Genomic DNA, 18,981 nt, shown 5'->3' on the forward strand with positions numbered 1-18,981 from the left:
TGAAAAGAAATGAGTGTAGGACACAATAAATTGCCATCCGTGCAAACACTCCTCAACATGGCTGCTTATCACTTTATCACATTGTGCCTGTTTGGGATAATCTTTAGGTTATGTTAATTTTATGTACCTGTTTTCGGGTGCATTTGTGAGAGAAACTACGATGTTCTGGTCGATGAAGATGAGGATAAACAGGAGGAAGCCCAGACCCATTGCGCTCAGGACACTTGCTCCGCTCAGCTTATCCAGCGGGGCTATTTGAAACACCGGACCTTCATGGAAGTTAAACACCGGCACTAGAAGAGAACAAATAAAAGAGTGAACCTCAGCTCACAAACATTACAGACTCTCTGCACTGTGGAATCTCCATCATGTCACTTTACAATACTGAAAAGGGATTTCTACTGGGGGGTAAATAAGTTGAAAAATGGCCACAGAAAAAAAAAAACGCAACAAAAAAGGGCACAACCCAAGTTGTCCAAAGCATGATAGCATTACTTGGAACACAGTGGAAGAAAACATTGGGCAGGATATGAAATAAAATAAATTTGGGGAATATATGTATAGCACAACACTACTGCAAAGGTTTGGATTGTTTGGCCTTTTCCTGAGAGGTTGTGATTTGATCTAATTTGATAATATGAACCTCTTGACTGCAGTATTGGAGCGCTGAGTGAACGTTTAAAGAGCCTGAGGCAAGAAGTAAAATCTGACTCTGATAACCAAGTTAAACTCCCACACCGAACTGATGACAGAGGAGTTGGAGGAATAATGCAGTGATAGTCAGAGTTACTGGCTTTGCTGTAATGTGCTGGCAGTAAGAGAGGGAGAGTACAGGCAGTGTGTGTGTGTTGGCAGGGGCGTACATTTTGGCAAGCCTTCCTGGACCCAAATTGAGCCAAAATGTAACTGATTCTCAGTACAGAATCTTCTCTGCTATTTGCATGTCATTTTAAAATTGCTGCTTAAATGCTGAATTTTGACACGAAGATAATCCCCCAATATGATTAAAATTTACATAAAGCAGTGTTATCATTATGAGTGTTTCGATTTTCCTCTGCTTAAATTATACCATAAATGAGCTCACATTCTTCACCTTGATTTAAATACTATTATTATGATAAAAACAAAAAAACATAGCACACAGCCAGAAAATATTTAATATAGTATTCTGGAAAATTTAAGAAGGTTAAAAAAAAAGATTTTGAGTTGTTGTTGTTTTTCTCTGACATATATTGCACTTGTCAAATGTTGTGGATATAAATGACCAATCATCAAATGGAGAACTGTATTGAAGAGCTGTAATGTTTGCATATGTACACATTAGTTCCAGTGTGTGTGCGACATGAACACATATAGTGACTCACAGGCAATGTCGTTGAAGACGTATGATCCCACATAAGAGAAGACAAGCACTGAGATAGGTAGAGCACAGTCTGACAGAATCTCTCTCATCTTCACATGCAGAAACGGACTGCCAGGAAAATGAAAGATGGGGGTGTCAAAACAGTCTTGTATCACTCTTTAAAATCCCCATCTGTGTGTGTGTGTGAGACTGGGAGAGCTCCTCACCTCCTCCTGAACTGGTACAGTGTGTATCCCACCCACAGTGTGCCCAGCATGAGGAGGAGACAGAGAAGAGGCCGTGCCCGCGTACACAGAATGAAGGATTCTGGGAGGGACACAGGGCCTGTCTCTGTCAGGTTCAGTTCCCCTATATGTAAACTTCCACTGATGCGATTCAGCTCCGCTGCACTCCCATTGGCCAAAGTGGGAGCATGGTAGTACTCATGAAAGACTGGAAAAGAGATATCAACATAGGGTATCACTATTTTTAAACTGTAAGAACAGGTCAAAAGTCTAGGTCTAAAATACATGTTTACTGTATGTGTGGTATTGAAAATGTCAGACTTTCAAAGTGTAAAAAATTTTCTGGGCCTTCTTTTTTGAAGAATTGGTTTTGAACAATCATGATTATTGATGGAATTTTGTAGGATCTTGTTTACTGCCAACAACATCAACCGATGCTTTCTGTTGATCATTGTTATGACCACTACTAAAAAAATACTTTGACAAATTTGAAAATAATTGCACCTTATTTATTCATAATTGCAATAGTTAAAAAATATTAATTATTATTCATTTGTTATATAATTTATATTATTTTATCTGACCTTTCTAATAAAAAAGGAGCAATTGTACTGATAAGGCTGTATTAAAAAGTACAGTCTAAAATCATCTTTTACATTTGTTGTATGTATTGTGTAAACATTTTAAAGTTGTCAGCATGAATGGCTTCCAAAGCGTAACATTTTTCCTGTGCCACATCTTTATTGAATAATTGGTTTAACGATCACGGTTATTGACGGAATTTTTGTGGAATCTTGTTTACTGCCAATAACATCAACCAATGCTTTCTGCTGATAACACATGTGCATTGTTTCGGTTCATGCACATTTTTGGGATGTCTTTCTTGAATGGCCTGTTTCACATCACAGCAGAGCATTTCATAGGAAGTGGGGTCAGGACTCTAATTTGGCCATTGTGAAGTGCTAAATTTCTTTTGTTTGAAGCGTTCTGTTGTGAATTTACTCCTGTGTTTTGGATCATTGTCATGTTGAATGACCCAACTTCTTTTGAGTTTCTGATCACAAACAGACGCTCTGACATTCTGCTCCTGATATAACTAGTAATTCGTTGGTCCCTTAGTGACTCCAAGCCGTCCAGACCCTGAGGCAGCAAAACAGCCCCATATCATTACACTCACTCCGCAATCCATCACAGCCGCAATGATGCTTTGGCAATGGTATGGAGAGTTTTGTGTTCTTTTCATTTATTTTAGGTATATTAAAAAAAAAAAAAAAAAGTAATTTAATAGTGTCTTATCCGGGGGTTTTTATCAAGCTGTTTTCCGATGATTCAGAACTCCTCACATCTGATCTTACCTCATAACCAACTATCATAGTGCAAATGTCATCACTCTCAAAATGCATTATGTTGGCCACTACTGAAAAAAGCAATAATTTTTTAAAATCATTCATTTTAAATCCACACTTTTAATCATTTAATTTAATTTAAGTTTAAATTATTATATTTTTTTTCCATTATTACCATTTTCCTGATAAGACAGGTACGTTTTTAACAAAAACATTTTTAGTAAAAGTTATTTTTCTTTATGTGGCCTTTATGTTGTAATTTAAAAAACAAATAAAAAAATAATTTAAAAGTAATCACATTATGTTACTTGAATTTGGTGGTATTTGTGGTGCATTACTGATTAAATTGTTAAATAATGAATTATTTGTACAGTATATATTTATTAGTGCTGGGCAACGATTAATCGCATCCAAAATAAAAGATTTTGTTTAAAAAAAAGAAAAGATTTTTTGTTGTTTGTGTGTGTATTGTGTATATTTATTACGTATATATAAATACACACAATTCACACAAAAAATATATGATGTTTATATATTATATTATATTTAATTATATTATTATATTATATTTATATTATATTTATAATTATTATATTATATTATTATATTTATATATAATATAAATTATATGAATATAAATATATACAAGTAATATTTTCAAAATATATACTCTATGTGTGTGTATTAATATATACATAATAAATAATATATATACATAACAATTAATTGTAGCCCAGCACTAATATGTAATTATAAGTTATATCTCTGGTTCAGTGTCACTTCTTTAGAGATCCAGTGGTTTTCCTTGAAACCGGTACAGTATTTGTGGCACGGCAGTTTTTAGGGAATGCTTTTAAAGGCAAGTGGTGATCGTTTTCTATTTATTGAAGCTGTTTCAGCACACCTCAGACTGGCTTCATCTTCTAGGAAGCACAGCAATAGTGCTGAACTGATGGTGCTAATCTGCCTGACTATATGCATAAATCTTCCAAAATCCTTTGCAAACATTGAGCTTTATGAGTTCTTCTTTTGAGGTTTCCTGAAGTCCCTTTTGATCAGACTAGATTGCTCTTGAGCTCAATTGTTGGTGAGGAAGAAGTAACATGCTGCTTTCCATTCAGCATGGCAGGTCAAACCCACAGCTGAGTCCAATTACCTTCTTTTCAAGAGGTTATTATACTAGAGGTTATCTTGATTTTTTAACACATTTGTTCAATAAAGACATGGCACTGCAAAATGGCTTGTGTGTGCCTTTCTAAATAAGGCCAGGGACATGGGGAAGCTGTCACATAAAAATATTTTTAAATAAATATTTTAACAGTAAGGTTGATAATGCTTGTGAGATACATCCTCCAAAGTGTTAAGTATATCATAAAAGTAGATTAAAAAAAAAAAAAAATAAATACATAAAATAATTAATATCAGGACAGGATAAATTGACACTTTTATATTGGGACATTTTGTCTAAGATATTTAACATTTTTATTATAGATATTTTTTTAATTACAAAATTTTCACATCTTACCTTTTTTTGTTTTAAATTTATATGAGATTAAATTTATTTTATTTGATTTGTTACGTTACACAATAATATAAATGAAATCCAGTATAACATACTTACAATACAGTTCAAAAGTTTTGTTTTTTTCTTTTGACAGAAATTAATACTTTTATTCAACAAGGATGCATTAAATTGATGGTCAAAATGTAAGTAAAGACATTTATAATATTACAAAATATTTTTATTTTAAATAAATGCTCTTGTTTTGAACTTTCAATTCACCAATGAATCTTGAAATAAACGTATTATGGTTTCACTGTTTTCAACAGTGATAATGATAAGAAAAATATTTCTTGAGCAGCGAATCAGGATATTAGAACGATTTCTGAAGGATCATGTGACACTGAAGACTGGAGTAATGACGGAGAATGGAGTAATTCAGCTTTACCATCACAGGCATAAATTACATTTAAAATATATGAGAATATAAAACAGTTAATGATGGTTCTATGCATCAGTTCTGGATCTGATGAAGGGAGGTCTGAATGCAAGCTTGCAGTCATCTGTAAGAAATGACTGGAGAAGAGTGACAGCATCTTCCCATTATCACTAAACAGCTTCATGTGTTAAATGAGCTGTATCGTTTTTCCAGGGCAGTAACAGTGAAAGTCTTGATTTTACAATGTAACAACTAGCTCCAGTCTCCCTAATATTTCTTGTTAAGATCAGACTGTAATCTAAGAATCATTCACACAGAAATCCTTATTATTTGAAAGGGTTCGGCTGTGTATATAAGGTATGTGTGTATGTAGCACTCACTCTTGATGGTGCCCTTAACTGCATCTGCTACAAAAGCAATGGAAATGAACAAAGCTATCACCTCCTCTATCGACCTGTGGGTCAAAAACATCAATAACAAAAACATATCTGTATTCAAGCAGTGGCATCTGCACAATTATGTATGTGTGTGTGTGTGTGTGTGTGTGTGTGTGTCTGACCTCTTGAAAAGCTTAACAAGCAGGCTAAGGTTGAAGACTCCTCCCATGATGAGGAAGAGGCTGTTCCATAGGCCGATACATGCATAAAATGCTGCAAAGTCCAGTTCATAATCATCACAGACCCCCCTAATCACTGCAGCCACACAGAGACAAACACACAGAAGCGACAACACAATGTTGAGGTCATTAGGTGTCCTCCACATGAACAAAAACACAATCAACTCAAATCTTATAATGACAGGGGATTATAACACAAAGTCAATGTCCATCGATTGATGTTTAAAGAGCTGCTCCCAAACATTTAAAGAATTCCTGCTGTTATTCCCATGAGAAACCACAAGACAAGATCTTTGATTGGGAAAGATCATTATTATAGATGGATGTGGCGGTTCTGTCCTCATCTGTGCATATTTACCCAAACAGAATTTCATTTTACTACAGCAAAACCATTTTTCAGGGCAACCCTCCCACTGGTGACAGCCGCAGGAATGAGCTTTAGGAGGAAATCTCCTCTCAGCCAGGGCAAACATCAAACTTCGCCCAAACAAATGGTGGCTATATCGGACTCCCATCCTGCTGTTTGTGAGATTAAGAGTCTTGTTCCACCTCATCCTGTGGTTAGCAGAGCTCTCTAAACACTCACCGTTAAAGTATTCAACAAACAATGAGTGCTCATCTAAACATACCGCAAAAACAAAGAATGGTTCAGAACCAGACCTCAAACGAGAGCCAAGGTATGCGTGTATGTGAACGTGCATCTATTGTTGCATGTGGAGGCATGTATGTACATACCGCTGATGAAAATAGCGATGGGCGCTGTGGTCAGTGGAATGACGAGAGGAGAGCCAGCACACAACGAGTAGATGATTCCACCTATACTCTGCCCAATGATCGTCTTCTGAACATCTAATCAAGAGAGAAAGCAGCTCAGATAAGTTTGTGTTTGTGTGTGTGGAAATGTGGTGTGTGAAAACCGTATGTGTGTGTGAAAGTGATCACCAATCTCGCCCCGAGTGCTCTCATCGTTGAGTGAGCCAAAAGCGATGGCGGGAAGCAGCACAGCGATGTAGAGGAAGATGGACGTCGTCATGAACTTGACCAGGGCTTTGTTATTACCAACTAATCCTGAAACACACACACATTTCTATAAAATGTACATAAATATTACAGCCTGCAAAGTGAACTTGTGAGAATAATACGTTTAATGGCATGTTACATCATATAATTATGTATTTATAGCTGTTAACAAATAAAATAATTATAATTTGAGCTAAATATATATATATATATATATATATATTTTAATTTTTATATGTATTTTTTCAATTTTTTTTTCTTTGATTAATTTAATATGTGTCCTTGCTAAAAAAAATATATAATAAAATATTAATTTCCTTAAAAACAAAGAATACTGACCCCAAACTTTTGAATGTTAGTGTACAAAAATTACAATTATAAGTAGAAATGTCCTCATTCCTATATAAATAGAATTTATATGTACAGAATATATAACTGGAATATTTCACTGCAAAACAGAAAAATCTAATTAATTTGTGTTTTTTAACGGCTTATATCCAAATGAAAGAGAAAGAAAGAGGAAAGTTTAGGAGAACATATCTGATTATTTCCTCAGACTGCTCATCTGTACTGTACAGTATATCTCTGTGACAAATATAATGTGACATAAATCCCAGAAATACAGTGTTTTGTAATTTCTGTCTGTCCCTGGTTCTGCTTGTTAGTGGACAAGCTCTTATGAAATCATCTGAACTAGTCACATCTTTAAAAATAGCTGAGGACATTATTAAGACTACTGGAGGATTGTATATCCTCTTAGAAAACTTGAATTTCCAGAACATCAGCAAAATATGAAACTTATGTTAAAAATATTTGTATTTGTAAGTTTATGCATGGCACACCATCAGTGAAGTCAGACGGGTAGAGAGGCAGTCGGCGACACAGATCCTCATAGATTCCTCTGCCCACTCTGAAAAAATCTCTACACTACACACATACAGAGAGAGAGGGAGAGAGAGAGGATTACTCACACATACTGTACATGTACATACATCTACATATATAAAAGTGAAAACATTTAAATACATTTACTGCAATACTGCAGCAGGAGAGGCACAGGATTAAAGCACACACACACCAATTAAAAATCATACACACCAAATCACAGCAAATACACACACAAAAGCACATACACACTGCAAGGGAAGAGATACTGTGTTAAAGCAGACAAACACACAAACTCTTACTTAAATCCACACACAGACACACACACACACACACACACACACACACAGAAGCTCAGTGTAATCGCACTCACACAGGGCCCCCTGCACAGCAGAGAGAGAGACACAAGATGAGAGAACACAGATTCTGCAGACTAGAGAGAGAGACAGCTCAGTGTTAGAACAGCATTAGTACAGCATTACAACTGCATCAGCAAAGCACAGTCAAGACACCTGTTACATTACTTTAAATACCCATTAATGTAGCATCAGAAAACATCTGACACAACTGCATTTCAGAGAATTTAATTATACTGGCTTAAGCATTTTTATAAATAAAAAAGCCACCATAAAATGTGTACACTTTTGTAATTGTGGATTTGTTTGTGCATATACAGTATTTTTTATAACTACATTTGTACATTTGTAATTATTATTATTATTAATTACTAATTATTTTTAAATATATTTTATCGTATACAGTATCTTATATACGTATCTTATATATGTATGTGTACAGGGTATATTTATTATGTATATATAAATACACACACATAAATTATATATTTAGAAAATATTTAGATGTATATACATTTATATATTTATATTCTTATATTTTATATTATATATAAATATATTTAATATATAAACATAACATATTCTTCTTAAATATATACATGCATGTGTGTGTATTTATATATACATAATAAATATACACAGTATACATACATATATTATGTAAACAGAACTTTTATTTTGGATGTGATTAATCGTGATTAATCATTTGACAGCCCTAATATATATATATATATATAAATAATTTTTTTTTATTATTATTATTATTTTTACTTGTGTGTATTAGTTTTTTGAGCATCATTATGAATCTAAAGTGCCACAAACTGAAAGAAATATTAATAATAATAATTACAGTATTTATCAATCATAAATATTAAAAGTTATATATTATATAAATACTACTGTTCCAAAGTTTGTGGTCTGTAAGATTTTTAATGTTTTTGAAATAAGTCTCTTACGCTCACCAAAGCTGCATTTATTTAATGAAAAACACAGTAAAACAGTAATATAGTGAAATATTATTATTGTCAGGACTATGAACCTGTTTGTGTGTGTTTTGCTCTTTGTGAACCAGTTTCTGTCTCCCGTGGTGTTTATTTGATTCCAGGTGTGTCTAGTTTCCTCCCCATGTGTTCCATGTCTCCTGATTAGTCATTCCATTCACCTGTGTTTCCCTCGTTAGTCTGTCTTTAAATACCATAGTCTTTCAGTTCAGTTTTGTTGGGTCTACCAGTTACATATGTGTGTCTTCCTCCTGTGTTCCATGTTGGATTTACCCGTGTTGAATTAATAAAAACTCTCTTGATTATTCTCGTCTCTGTGTTCCTTTCGGCACAGTAGCGTGACAGAAGACCCGACCTACAAAAGTTTAAATTGCATGTCTCCCCTCCGTTTGTTTTCCGGTTTTCCTCAGACCTTTTTTTTTTTTTTTTCGTAGTGTTGTGTCCATGGATCCTCTCCTTCGCCCCGAATTCCTCCTCCTCCTGCTGGAGCAGGAAGGATGTTCTCTCGAGGACCATACCAGGCAGTTCCTGTTGCTAGCTAACATTACCAGCTACCCGGACGACGTGCTCTGCGCTTTCTATAACGCCAGCCTGAACACCGAGTGCAAAGTGTTGTCGTTCGAAGAGGATCCTTGGGAGGAATTCGCCGCATTCGTGGAGTGGACTCTGCCGTGAAATGGGTCACATCTCACCGTTTTCCCAATGGAGGATCTCGCCAGGTCCACTCCGGACCCAGAGCCCAGCCCACCATCTCCTTGATGTGCGAAGCGCATGCCCGAGCCCACCGATGACGGAGAGCCAGAGCCCAACCCGTCAGACCAGGTGCGAGAGCCGGCTACAGTGCCCACCGCAAGGGAGAGAGCCGTGGACGGTATGATGGCGGAGTGGAGCTCCGCTCCCTGCATCGCAGCTGAGGGTGTGCTGGATATGGCGTGGTAAATGGGACAAACTGAGGAAGTGGATCTCATAGACTGGGAATCTGAACTGGAGGATGAACTGCCCCCTCTTCTCTCTCAGATGTCTCCACTGATCCCGTCCAGCCCTCCTTCGTCCTTGGTTTCCTAGTCCAGCCCTGAGGGGGCTTCCAATTCTCCAGTGCCTGTTCCCCAGTTAAGCCCAGGATGGGCTCCAGCCCCTAAAAAAAAAAGTGTCCTCCAGTGCCGGCACCAGCCCCTAGAAAGTGTCCTCCAGTGCCAGCTCCTAGAATGTGGCCGCTCCTCCAAAATGCCCGCCCTCCCTTCGCTCCTGCCTCCTCCACCGCTGTCGTCAGGCAGCCCCTCTGCTCGCCCTCAGCCCACCATCATTGCGGTGCGAGCTCCGTGGGACTGCCATCCAGTGTCGCTGTGGTCGGAGTCTCCTTCACCTCCGCTTCCAGCCTCCGAGGCCTCCGTTTTGGGACTCCACTTCTCTGGCTTCGCCTCATCCCTCTGGCGCCATCAGGCTCCTTCGTCCCCTCGGCTCCACCTCAGTCCTCTGTCGCTCTGGCTCCACCGCAGCCTCCCAGATCCATATCTCCTCGTCGGTCGCCGGCACCATCGGTTCTGCCTAGGACCTCCAGATCCTCCCCGTCACCCTGGCTTTTCGGCTCTCCGCCTTAGTCTCCACCTGCTCTGCCACTGTTGGTCAGCCCCCTGGAGTCGGCGGCCATTCCTCTATGGCTCCTCCCACCATCAGCTCCACCGTGGGCCGTCATTATGGCTGTGGCCTGGGTCCAGCTGGACTCCTCCTGCTCCAAGCTCCTCCTGTCTCCTCCCTCCATGGTCTCTGTCTGCCGGCCCCCTCCTGGGGGTCTGTCCTCCACTGGAACCTCCTCTAAAGTTCCCACCCACGCCTCCCTCTGTTACTACAGTGTGAGGACGCACCTTCCGGGAGGGGGCGAAAAGTCAGGACTATGAACCTGTTTGTGTGTTTTGCTCCCTGTGACCCAGTTTCTGTCTCCCATGGTGTTTATTTGATTCCAGGTGTCTAGTTTCCTCCCCATGTGTTCCATGTCTCCTGATTAGTCATTCCATTCACCTGTGTTTCCCCAATTATCCTGCCTTTAAATACCAAAGTCTTTTAGTTCAGTTTTGTCGGGTCTACCAGTTACATACGTGTGTCTGTGTTCCATGTTGGATTTACCCCTGTGTTGGATTAATAAAGACTCTCTCGATTACTCTTGACTCTGTGTTCCTTCCGGCAGCATAGTGTGACAATTATAAAGTAAAATAACTGTTTTATATTTTAAAATATAATGTATTACTGTAATGGCAAAGCTGAATTTTCAGCATCATTACTCCAGTCTTCAGTGTCACATGATCCTTCAGAAATCAAACAAATATGCTGATTTGCTACTCAAGAAACATTTCTTAGTTGGGCTTCTTAATATTTTTTGGAAACTGCGATACTTATTTTCACTGATGGATAGACATTTTGTAATATCATGTGTCTTTGCTGTCACTTTTGATCAATTTAATGCAAGCATTCAAATATTAAATTTCTTATAAAAAAAAAACTATTGACCCCAAACTTTTGAACAGTATAGAATTCTAGTACTGTTCATTGGTAATTCATGTGTGATCAAAATACATCAGTTATGCTGAGGTAGGAAACACTGGTGTGTGTGTGTGTGTGTGTGTGTGTGTGTGTGTGTGTGTGTGTGTGTGTGTGTGTGTGTGTGTCTTTGTCCCCAGACACAAATATAGTGTCTTGTTGAATTAATGAAATTTTAATAGGCTTTACAGATTTGGTGGTGGAGCAGTTTGCCCGTCTCACATTAATAACCTACATTAGCCTCTTTTTGGCAGACAGGCACGTTTTCTGTCAGTCAGAGAGAAACTGTTTTAGGATATGTTTAAATAAGTCATACAGCTTTAAGTTTGCAGTACTGAGCCGCACTCATTCATCATAACAGTGTGTGTCTGATTCAAAAAGAGAGAGACCTTTTCTGGTCGTTTGCCAGAGATGAATAGCTTTTAGTGTGCAGTGCACACGCGCAAGTGATCATACACACACACACATACACACATACACGCAAAGTAATGATCCTCTCCACCTGGTTACCATTCCTCAAATGTGTGATGGAGTGAAAAAATGCAAAAAAACAAAAACAACTATTTGGGCCTCCGCTGTTGTCTTTATAGAGAAGAAAACAGAGGCTTTTACAGGCGGCTAACCTCAGCCAGGGTGGTCTAATGCTCACATATGCTGAATCGGACCTTGTGTGTGTGCGTCAAACTGGAGTAACAAGCAAGATAAATTCTCATTAGCTGCTACATGCTCAGTAGAACTTAATCACTGGAGTGTAAGTCAAACAGCAAAGGGAGAAACAGAAAGTGACGGACGAGGACTGAGGGGAGAATAGAGGAAAACAATCACATTAAAGCCATTAGAACTGAACCTTAAGCATCGGCGTACTCGCTACGTTGCACACACACCTTCAGTGGTTTTTGACTGTGTGGGTCTGTCTCTTCACCTTCCACAGCCGTGGTTTTAAGCTTGGCAGCGGTCAGGTGGTACCTCTGGATGAGCAGTGCCTCTTTGAACTCCTCTTGGGTTTTACTCTCTAGCAGCTTCTGTCTGAAGGAGATGTCCGAGAACATGCTGGCGAAGGTCCTGCCCAGCTCCATCGCCGTCTTAGTGCTTTTCTGAGAAACGTCAAATACAGAGTTCAAACATAATTGGCGATCGTTACTGATTTATGACTGCTATTAAAGGAAAAATTCAATGTAGTAATCAAGAAATCACTTCATTTCCTGAGCAGAAAATACAGCAATTGCAGTTATTCTCAACTTATTTTCAGTTAAATGCTCTTACTCTGTCAATACAAGAGAAGAGAGTATATGCACTTTTGCCCAGTTCTCTGGATTTGTGATTTGTGCTTTATCATCTTATGGATTGAGTCCATTTGGTATTTAAATTACATTACATTTTGTGTTTTAAAACACAAGGCTAGAAAAGAGGATGTATCTACACGTGCCAGCATTACAATCCAGTTTTTAACGTAATGAGTAGACTTTGTGTGTGTGTGTGTGTGTGTGTGTGTGTGTGTGCATGTGATTTGAGTTTGTGAAAAAAGCATAAGATTACGAAGCAAAAAAAAATTGCTGTACTGCCTGTTGAATTGCAGAGGACAGAAAGAGATGAGAGCATGCAAGAACAAAGAGAGAGAGAGAGAGAGAGAGAAAGAAAGAGAGTGATTAGATGTAAACAGATGTAAACACATACACACAAACACACAGATTTATGATGTAAACACAGACACAAAGAGATACACAAAATGGTTTTGGAGGGAGCCAGGGGCCCCAAAGCCTTTACAGGGAGACTGCAGGGGGAACAGGAAACGCAGGAGCAGGAATTTAAGACTTGAACATGATAGTATTAGAGTGTCTGAACCTGCCATGAATAAGATTTTATTATCTCAATTGTTTCTCATAAATAGCAAACTGTTTAAAAAGAGAGCAAATCGACACTTTCGCTCAAGTATTTTCTTCCAGATTTTTTTTTCTTGAGATAAATACCCCAGTAACTTCATGATTCCTTCAGAGGAAAGTTTTTTTCTTTTACTTTTTGATGCCAAGGACCCCCAAACATGATTATCCTTTTCCTGAAATATGAAGGCAGTTATATATTTTAATGTATAAATACCCATTGAAACTATGTGGAAAAAGAGTGTAATATTATAAAAACATGTTCTCTCCTAAATTAAACATTTTTTCTATTAAAATTGCTTAAAAACTAAATGTATAGTCGCACACAACAATAATTCAATTTAATATTTTAAAGTTGTAAAATACCATTTTTGTGGTCCCCATAAGCAAACATGCTTATAAATTATAAAGAATGATCTTTGAAAACCTAAAATAGCAGAAAGGTTTGTGTGTGGGATAGGGTTAGGGTAAAGGAATAGAAAATACAGATTGCACAGTATCGAAACTATTATGCCTATGGAATGTCCCCATAAAACATGGAAACCCAATGTGTGTGTGTGTGTGTGTGTGTGTGTGTGTGTGTGTGTGTGTGTGTGTGTGTGTGTGTGTGTGTGTGTGTGTGTTTGTGCGTGTGAGAGAGAGTGTGTGATTATATTACCATCTTTGAAGGTGCCAGAATGAGGATAACATAGCGGACTTCTGCACAGTTTTCCCCCCAGTTCTGTGGACGATCCAGGCGTGAGATACACACGTGCCGCCTCTGCAGGTTCTTCACATTACAGCTGTCACAAAGAGTTCATAAATCATCATAAATCCTCTTTACGATTTACACAGTGCTTTAATGTACCTGGCATAGTATCAGATTAATTCAGTACGTAACAGGAGTTCAGCAAACACATTAAGTAATCCATCGGTTGAGGTCTAATTGGATTACAGAAAGCTCTTGAACAGGGGTGTCAAAGTAATATTTGGTTGTGGGGCGATTTGCAAAAAGGCACTTCTTGCTCTTTTTCAAGTGTGTACCTTTTGTTTCAGGCCTGTCGCCACCTATTATGAGGTTAATATCAACACAATTAACTATATTAAAACAGAAAAGATAAAAGCACTCAATGCACTTGAGTTGGTAATTTAATATACAGTAATTTGCATTAAATTAAGTCAAATATTACCATAAGGGAGGCCAAAGGAACAAAATGTTTAATTTACTTAAAATATGCATTAATAACAGGCCCTATACTCAGACCCTGTCATCAGGGGCGCTGAATCTGCCTCATTGGTCCAGTGAATACTCATAACCATAAAACTAAGGCATTGTACTAAGGTCACAAGAGACTTTAGAAAAGGAAAATGCCCTGGGGTAGTCTGATCTAAACCATGCTAAACATGTTATTCTGTAAGCACTTGGGTGCATTAAGCACATTTAGGAGCTCTGTTTTATTTACTATAAACGTAAAGACATAGAGCTGCTGTGTGTCTATCTATCTATCTATCTATCTATCTATCTATCTATCTATCTGTATGTCTGTCTGTCTGTCTGTGTCTGTGTGTCTGTCTGTGGTAAAAACTCAGTTTACCACTTGTTTTATGTAGGCAGTAACAGTTCAGCGTAGATTGCTCCAGCCAAGTAGCACTGATGATTGTGAATCTGACACATTTAACTACTGGTTAAGTTTAACAGGGAGTGGTTGGTGAAATATCACACTGTCTAATGTGCTGCATCTGCTATATATGATTTGTTAGCTTGTGCACTGATGTTGGGTGCTGCCTGACACTGCTTTAGTTCGGAGGCTGTTGATAAAAGTTTTTTTGGTGGTTGTTAAGAAAGTGTTTTGAATTTTGTGAGAGAGTGTATGTGTATTATGAGAATATTAATGACCTGCAGATGTCTGTTAAATAGGGTTTGTTGGTGATCAATTTATTTTGATAAATGACTCAATAGCAGGTAGCAGGTAGATTTTGACAGATGTGAATCCTAAAGGCATCAATGTATGATTTGCTCAAGAGCTGCATTCATCTTGTCAGATTACAAGAGTTACTTCTGTACAAAAGTTGGCCTTTTAAAAAACTCTTTCTCTAACCCTACTCACCATTGCTATTTTTAAACATTAGTATAAATAGCATGTTACTTCTATTTACACTGTTTGTGAATAGCATATATCAGTATTTGCAATAAAGGACAGATGATCGTCTTTGCAATGGCAAACCATATATATATATATACCATATATATATATATATATATATATATATATATATATATATATAAAATACCTTATATATGAAAATATTTTTTTCTTAAGTTTATAAATAGTTTTTGGGGCCACTGTATATTTGGGGAGTAAGCAATTACTTTTGTCTCTGACACTTCTCCAGTTATTTGCACTCATAATGATAGTCAACCCCTACAACTATTCAGAGCAGTGTGAAATGATGCTTTATCTACAGTGCTGGCTGTGCGATGTGACAAAATAGAATGTTCCAATTATAATCACACTACACTGCGAGTGTGGCAGCGTGGGGTCCACTGCACACTTTCACACAACTGTTTGAGCCCACAGTGTGTTTTTGCTCTTGCACTGAGATCTGAACTCCTCCTAACGCTCTCATTATAATAAATGAAGCTGTTTTGTTGCATCACTAGCTTGGGGTGTAGATGGGCTGCAAAAATACTGCTATCGCAAAACTGCTACTTGCTGAGCTCCATTAATGAGTCTCTGGCATGATCTTCATTTTATTATTCCTCACACAATGAAAAGAGGTCAATTTGATCTTTGAGAGTACACACTTAAACTTTCTGTTTCCATTTGTTCTCTGGTTTTAAGTTTAGCTTTCTAGATGTCATTAACACAAACGTACTCTTCTAAATTATAACAAACTGAGCAAAATACCAACAATACCAGATAAATATTTGCCTGTACATTATCTTTCAAAAAATTTGGGGTCAGTAAGCAATAAATTGTTTAAAAGTTATAGTACAGACTTTTACATTGTTACAAAATATTATATTTAAAATAAATACTAATTCCTGAGATTGATGTTTCCTGATCAGAAATGTATCAATCATAACGTATCATGTTTTTCACAAAAATATTAAGCAGCACAACTGTTGATTATAATAAGGATCATGTGACATTGAAGATTACAGTAATGGCTGCTGAAAACATTTTACAATCTTACTCTTTTTACTGTATTTTTGATCAAATAAATGCAACCTAGGTGAGCATTAGAGACTTTCTTCAAAAACATTTTAAAAATTTTACTGAACCCTGTGACCCTCAAATAGGCCTTGAAAGATCCTCAGCCCCATCACATCATGGGCATCACCTATTCACCTTTCCTTCCTCGGGCAGACATGCTAGTCATGTGCTCAAGTTTTGCCATGATAGCAACTTCTTCCCCGAGGCCATCTGCCTCTTCACCAGCCTCAGGATATTATCATACTGTGCATGCTCAAACTGATCCAGCAGTATTTCATTATCACAATACCTCGAAATCTATCAGAATTTTAAGTTGACTGTTTTCAGAAGGTTTTTTTTTTTCATTTGAACAGTTATATTTCAAAGTCATGCAATTATATTTTATGAAATTCTAGTCAGAATTTCATGTGGGTAGCTACAGTATCCAGCAGAGCGAGACCTCGAGAGGTTGAAGAGAAGACAGGAGGACACGCCAGGGTGCATGTCCACTTGACTAACTCCTTATAGACATTTGACAATACATCAGCACTACAAAGACATCTTAACCCAAGAGAAGGCGATTAATGATTTTTAATTGATGATTCAAGGACTCCCTGGCACAGAATTGCATTGACAATGTAATACTGGCAAAAGCTTCTGCTGTCATAATGCATGTTTTGACTCGGCTCACCTCTAGATTGGCCTTCCTTCACTGAATCCCTCAGACTGATTGCTTTTTTTGCCATTTTTTTCAAAGAGACTCCAAAGTGCTCTACTCTATTTTGTACTGAGGTGTCCTATGTCTAACAGTGTCAACTGATGTTGTACTCTTGCCCCAGATATGTCTTCTGAGCATTTTGTACGTTGACCTTGAATATTCCATTTATCTTGATATTTTTTTTCTGGACAGCATTCACTAGCAGCAACTGTTCAATGCATCCCTCAGATCTCACTGGCTACCTGCTGAGGTTACACTGGACACCTAGTTCTGGCTCTTTTTTGCTATAGAGAATAAAGGGTTTATGTCATTTGTATTAAAACAGAAGGTCATTGAATTAATTTCCCATTTATAACAACTGGACACACATATATCTTAGTTAAAACTAGGGCTGTCATTTGATAAAAAGTCAAATCTAATTAATTATTTGTTGAATTAATGATAGCCAGTGATATTTGCATAAGTTTTCAAAAACATTTTAATTTAATTGCTAATCACTGAACACATTATTAGAGAGTTGGCGTATTATTCAGATAGAATGATTAGATTTGTTTTTTGTCATTGTTATTATTATTATTATTATTATTATTATTAATGTTGTTAAATATTTAAATATTTATATACAGTACACTAACCTTCAAAAATCTGGGGTTGAATTTTTTTTTATGTTTTTGAAAAAAGTCTCTAATGCTTACCAATGCTGCATTTATTTGATAAAAAATAACAATTTTAATAATGCGTAATATTAAAATAACTGTATATTTTAATAGATTTTAAAATGCAATTTATCCCTGTGATGTCAAAGCTGAATTTTCAGCAGCCATTAATACGTTATTTTAGGAAAAGTTTGAAAGAGAAGCATTTATTTTAAATAGATATCCATTGTAACATTATAAATGTATTTACAGGCAATATTAAAGGGGTCATATGATGCAATTTCAAATTTTCCTTTCTCTTTGGAGTGTTACAAGCTCTTGGTGAATAAAGAAGATCTGTAAAGTTGTAAAGACTAAAGTCTCAAATCCAAAGAGATATTCTTTATAAAATTTAAGGATCAACCACACCCCCCTAAAACGGCTTGTTCTACCACGCCCCCACATCTCTACGTCACTATGTGGGAAGATTTGCATAACACTGCCCAAATGTTCACGCAAAGAAAGACTCTGTTGCCGCAGCTGCCATGTTGTGGAGGCGATGTGAGTTTCGTTGAAGTGAAACTTTGTTTGGTCTTCCAAAAGAGGACATGACTAGAAATCAGTGGTTAAGTTGTATTTACAACACTGTTCCAGAACAGTCCAACCCAAATATTCAGATGTGTCCTGCTCTTTTTTTGGAGGATGAGGACTGTTTCCTGAACCAGTAGCCTGTAGTCCATCTGTGGCACAACTGCTTTTTCTATAAAGTTGGGCAGTTCAACCTTTGCAAGAACAGTCTGGCGCCTGTGACTCACATCACTGTAGGTACGTTTTTTATATTTAAATAATTTGCCAATGATGATTCAAACCCGAGTTTTGAGCAGTAGAGTAGGCTTGTTGTTTGTTGTTTCTCAGATCACAAATGCAGACATGGTTTTATGTTTATGCAGCGAGATACGTAACGCAACACGTAAAAAGACAGTATAAGTCATTATAATCAGTAAATATGTCCCCACTGGATGCAACAAATGCCTCGTTTGTAATGAGTTTTATTTGTTTTGTCCCGTCTAGTGATGTCCGGATCACGAACGAATCTTTCTATTTAACCAGATCTTCTTAGTGGACCAGTCAAACCAGTTCACCAAATCTAACTGAATAGTTTGAAACAGTTTGCGTCTCCAGTACGCACTAATCCACAAATAACTTTAGTTATTCGGCTTATAAACGTGCCTTACACTCCCTCTGACATGAAATAAACCAATATCCCGAACTATTTAGTTACTCCTAACAGT

General features: G+C 37.3%; 1 protein-coding gene across 9 annotated transcripts in view; it reads right to left on the reverse strand.

The window, feature by feature from the left end:
* The window catches only part of LOC109045573 (sodium bicarbonate transporter-like protein 11), a 57,249-nt gene that overhangs the window by 4,141 nt on the left and 34,127 nt on the right, over positions 1-18,981 (reverse strand). For 7 of the 9 annotated variants that reach the window (XM_042768707.1, XM_042768714.1, XM_042768710.1 and 4 more), the window contains 11 exons: positions 13,819-13,942; positions 12,168-12,377; positions 7,768-7,827; positions 7,352-7,436; positions 6,432-6,557; positions 6,225-6,338; positions 5,433-5,565; positions 5,254-5,327; positions 1,570-1,795; positions 1,365-1,471; positions 128-293 (listed from right to left, as the gene is read on the reverse strand). In XM_042768707.1, coding sequence (XP_042624641.1) covers positions 128-293; positions 1,365-1,471; positions 1,570-1,795; positions 5,254-5,327; positions 5,433-5,565; positions 6,225-6,338; positions 6,432-6,557; positions 7,352-7,436; positions 7,768-7,827; positions 12,168-12,377; positions 13,819-13,942 — 1,425 coding nt within the window. The remainder of the gene's footprint in view (positions 1-127; positions 294-1,364; positions 1,472-1,569; positions 1,796-5,253; positions 5,328-5,432; positions 5,566-6,224; positions 6,339-6,431; positions 6,558-7,351; positions 7,437-7,767; positions 7,828-12,167; positions 12,378-13,818; positions 13,943-18,981) is intronic. The other 2 variants (XM_042768711.1, XM_042768712.1) reach the window with 1 other exon arrangement.

This window comes from Cyprinus carpio, chromosome A13, assembly GCF_018340385.1.
Source record: "Cyprinus carpio isolate SPL01 chromosome A13, ASM1834038v1, whole genome shotgun sequence".
NCBI lineage: Eukaryota > Metazoa > Chordata > Actinopteri > Cypriniformes > Cyprinidae > Cyprinus > Cyprinus carpio.